Below are 4512 nucleotides of genomic sequence, written 5' to 3'. Positions count from 1 at the left end.
TTTACCAAATATTTCTGGAAATAATAGACGTGTGATATAACCTACTATCTGTTATTTTGCTTTTTCCATTATGAATTAATTTATCTTATTTGCCCTAAAATTGTAATCCATTACATTTTCATATTTTTTTGTAATTCTAATCATGAAGTTAAGGACTTCCAGACATATAATTACTTATTGATGGTTTCTACCTTGCAATAAATGCATGTTTTATTTTAAATGAGTGCTAGATTACCATATTAGGTTCTTATAAGATGATCTAATTCAAATAACATCTATAATCCTTATCTGCATTAGAATGTGATTATTCAGATTCTAATTACAAATAATTGTGCATGCCTTATTCATGCTACTGCAATTCTTGTACTGATTAAATAATGTGACATTTTATGCTAGCCCATGGTCATTGATCACACAAATGCTCAGGGATATCAGTGACATTAAAACAGGAAACTTTTAGTCTTAGAAACATTAGAGATAGAGCTGATGACCATTAGAAAAACAATTAATTAAAATCAGACAATATTTTGTGAATACTGATGCTTAATCAAACTTTGTTTCATCTCTAGACAGATGCCAAAATGGGAAATCAACAGGAGAAAAAATTGCATAAATTTATGTTAATTCCCATTGTATATACAACATAAAAAAAAATCTAAGTGTTAAAAAGGAAAAAAAAGAGAGCTAATTCAGTATATAAACATTATATTCAGTCATTTAAAATATAATTTCAAAGAACATGCACTTATGTGTATAGGTAATATTTTAAAAATATAGATAACTATAATGAAATTTCAAAATAAGAAATTAGCCATAAAGTCATGGATTTTGTATTATATTTTTTCTAAATTATAAATTTGTGTGAATGATAATTGTGGTGGAAAATATAATGATCTTCATCACTGAAAACTAAGTCAATTATTTCAACAGATTAAAATTTTTGAAAACAATGAAAGCATAACCAGACAGAACACTTACATAATCACCCCTCTTTTTTTTTCTTTAGTGCATTCTAATGTCTCTTTCCATGGAAAGATTCATTTGCAGCACATTGATATTTAGCTATTTATAAGTTAGACAATTATAGAAAATTATAAACAAAATATATTTTTAATTTTTATTTATTTATTTATTTTTTTCAAGAGAGAGAGGAGTAAGAGGGGCAGAGGGAGAGAGAATCTCAAGCAGGATCCATGGAGCCTGATGTTGGCCCAGATCTCATGACCCTGTGATAATGACCTGAGATGAAATCAAGAGTCGGATGCTTACAGATATTGGCAAGGATGTGGAAAAAGGGGAACCCTCCTACACTGTTGGTGGGAATGCAAACTGGTACAGCCACTCTGGAGAACAGTATGGAGTTTCCTCAAACAGTTAAAAATAGAGATACCCTATGACCCAGAAATTGCACTAGCAGGTATTTATACAAAGAATACAAAAATAGTGATTTAAAGGGGGCACCTCCACCTCAGTTTTTATAGCAGCAATGCCCACAATAGCTAAATTATGGAAAGAGCCCAGATGTCCACCGACAGATGAATGGATAAAAATGTGGCATATATTTACAATGGAATATTATTCAGCCAATAAAATGAATGAAATCTTGCCATTTGCAACAACAAGAATGGAACTAGATTGTATTATGCTAAGTGAAATAACTCAGTCAGAGAAAGAAAAATACCATATGATTTCACTCATATGTGGAATTTATGAAACAAAATGGATAAACTTAGGAGAAGGGAAGGAAAAATAAAGATGAAAATAGAGAAGAATGCAAATCATAGGAGACTCAACTATAGGAAACTAACTCAGGTTTACTGGAGGGGAGATGGATGTGGGGAAGGGATAATTATTTCTGCAATTAGAATTTAAAACATTAATAACTTCTTCACTTTCCATATTTTATACCACCCAGAAATGTTGAAACAATGTAAATGCATGAATGTAGTAGAAAACTTTATGTAGGTGTAGAAGTGGAGAAATGGAGAAATAAATCTCCCAGGCACAGTTGCTCTCCTATTTTATTCTTCAGTGATATTTACAAATATACTTTTGAAATAACAGTAAATGTTCTATTTACCTATGTTCCAGTTTTGTAGATTTACATAATAGCAAAAAATTGCAAGAATATATCATTTTATATTCAGAAAATATACCATGTGAATAGAACTAGAGGGTATTATGCTAAGTGAAATAACTCAGTCAGAGAAAGACGAATACCATATGATTTCACTCATATATAATATAAAATATGTAACATATGCAATATAAAATGTATTGTATGTAATATAAAATATATCCAGAAACATTTTCAGTAATGTGAGACATGCTTCCTCTCTGGATTATATATCAGGACACTGGGGAATCCACATTATTATTGAAGGAGGGAACTTTTATGACTCTCTAGCCAAGAATGCAGAACCAGGATGTATAGGCTGACTCAATAAACAGAAATTAAAACAGCCTACCAGAAACCAGGTACAAACTAAGAATATGCACATTTTCTCTAGCAATGCTCCAAAACTCTGTCAGACCCAAATGCAGCTTCAATAATATGAGTTAATGTATTTAACTCCATTTGGCCAAGGATTACCACCATGGTTCCAGGTAACTGTGGAGATAAGTACAGATTCACAACAAACTAGGTAGATTAATATTATATTTAACCTCTACTCTTGAAAAATTAAGGATATTCTCCTTTATCAAGAGTCTTCTGGTGATCAGCTTCCCGAAACTTGTCTTCATGCCTTGTTTCTTAGGCTGTATATTATAGGATTAAGGGAAGGGTGCAACAAAATACAGAAAGAAGATAGAACAAGATCAGTGCATGATGCACTCCCTGAAATAGGCTTCAGGTAAACAATGAAAGCAGTTGAGAGAAAAAGAACAACAACTGCCCGATGTGGAAGGCAAGTGAAATAGGTTTTTGACTGCCTTTTTGTGGATGGTATCTTTGTGACAGTGGAGAAGATACAGACATAGGAGACTGTGATGCAAATAAAGCAACAGAAATCCAGGACTGCCTTAACAAGAATGAGTACAATTTCTGCAGTTATATTCTCTGAGCAAGTAATAGCTAGCAACTGGGGAATGTCACAGAAGAATTGTTGAATTTCATTGGATCCACAGTAAGATAAGGAAAACGTTCCTGCTGTATGTATAACAGCGCTCGAGCCTCCTCTGAGCCAGGACAGAGCCACCATCGGCACACAGGTGCCCCCATTCTTGATGGCTTCATACTGCACGGGATGGCAAACGGCAGCATAGCGGTCAATGGACATCCCCGTGAGGAGGAGTAACTCTGCCCCTGCTGAAAAAGGCACCAGGAAGACCTGGGTGACACAGCCAAAAAATGAGATAGAATTGCTGTGTGTCAAGGAATTGACAACAATTTTGGGCACAACAGCTGAAATGAGACAAAGATCAAACAGGGACAGATTCCTTAAAAAGAAATACATGGGTGTGTGCAGGCATGGGTCCAAAGATGTTATGGTAATAATGAGGCCATTCCCCACCAGGGCTAACAGATAAATTACTGTAAAAAGCACAGATTGTAAGAACTGAAGACTCCATGGGCCAGAAAATCCCAAGATAAGAAATTCTGTCACCACCGAGACATTGTTCATTTTTGATGAAATATTCTGCATTAAAAAAAAAGAAAAGTTATGGTCAAAGTGGTCAAGAATTCAAAGTATAGTTATTTTTCCTCAGTAAAGCTGAAAAAAAAACTGTGTTAATACTTATCACATTAATAAATGTGTGTATGAGAAAAAGTCAAAAGTATCATTTTCCTCATCAATTAATCCATATTTTTATCAAGTTTAATTTCTCTTTATGTGTGTAAGTGTTATAATGCTATGCAAGCATATGCACAAATTATCAGATTCACAACAAAATAGAACCTGTGTCTTACAGAGAAGAATCTTAATTTATAAGTGAAAGGAAGTGGAGGAATAAGTATGAAATATCCAATGATCCCATGTTACCTCTTCTATCCATTGGCTTTGCAATTTTTGTCTTTCAATGAATTGATTATTGACTCATAATTATTTCCATATTTGTCTTAAAAGTAAACTTCATGAACAATAGGCATTCCTCTTTTTACTCTAAATTTCATTTCTCCTTATGTTGCTTTAATATTTTCCTTTATCTTCTGATATTTTTAGATTATTGTTTATAATTGATTCTATGTAATATCACAGAATTTCATATTTAAGTCTTCTGGATTGCTATGTATTCTCCCTTGTTACACTCATACTCTTTTTAGTTATGTATTTTTCAAATTTCAAAGCCATTTTATGCATTTATGAAATCCATATGCCTAGATGGATTGATAGAAAGATAGAAATAGATACATACACACATATATGTGTTTATCAGATTTTACTTTAATATACTGCCACACAATTACAATTAGAAAATAGGTCAAATTTCTCACTGATATGAGGAATTCTTAATCTCAGGAAACAAACTGAGGGTTGCTGGAGTGGGGGGTGGGGTGGGAGGGATGGG

General features: G+C 33.1%; 1 protein-coding gene across 1 annotated transcript; it reads right to left on the bottom strand.

The window, feature by feature from the left end:
- Positions 1-2741: 2741 nt before the first annotated feature.
- Positions 2742-3626, bottom strand: LOC118549888 (olfactory receptor 14A16-like). Its single transcript, XM_036114484.2, has one exon. It carries the CDS (start codon positions 3624-3626, stop codon positions 2742-2744), a length of 885 nt encoding a protein of 294 aa, XP_035970377.1.
- Between the last annotated feature and the right edge of the window lie 886 nt (positions 3627-4512).

The sequence above is a fragment of the Halichoerus grypus genome, chromosome 2 (assembly GCF_964656455.1).
Source record: "Halichoerus grypus chromosome 2, mHalGry1.hap1.1, whole genome shotgun sequence".
Lineage (NCBI taxonomy): Eukaryota > Metazoa > Chordata > Mammalia > Carnivora > Phocidae > Halichoerus > Halichoerus grypus.
This window is presented reverse-complemented; position numbering and strand designations above follow the sequence as displayed.

Excerpts from the sequence above, each read along its gene's own strand:
- LOC118549888 (XM_036114484.2), bottom strand. The coding sequence starts at position 3,626 with ATGAACAATGTCTCGGTGGTGACAGAATTTCTTATCTTGGGATTTTCT.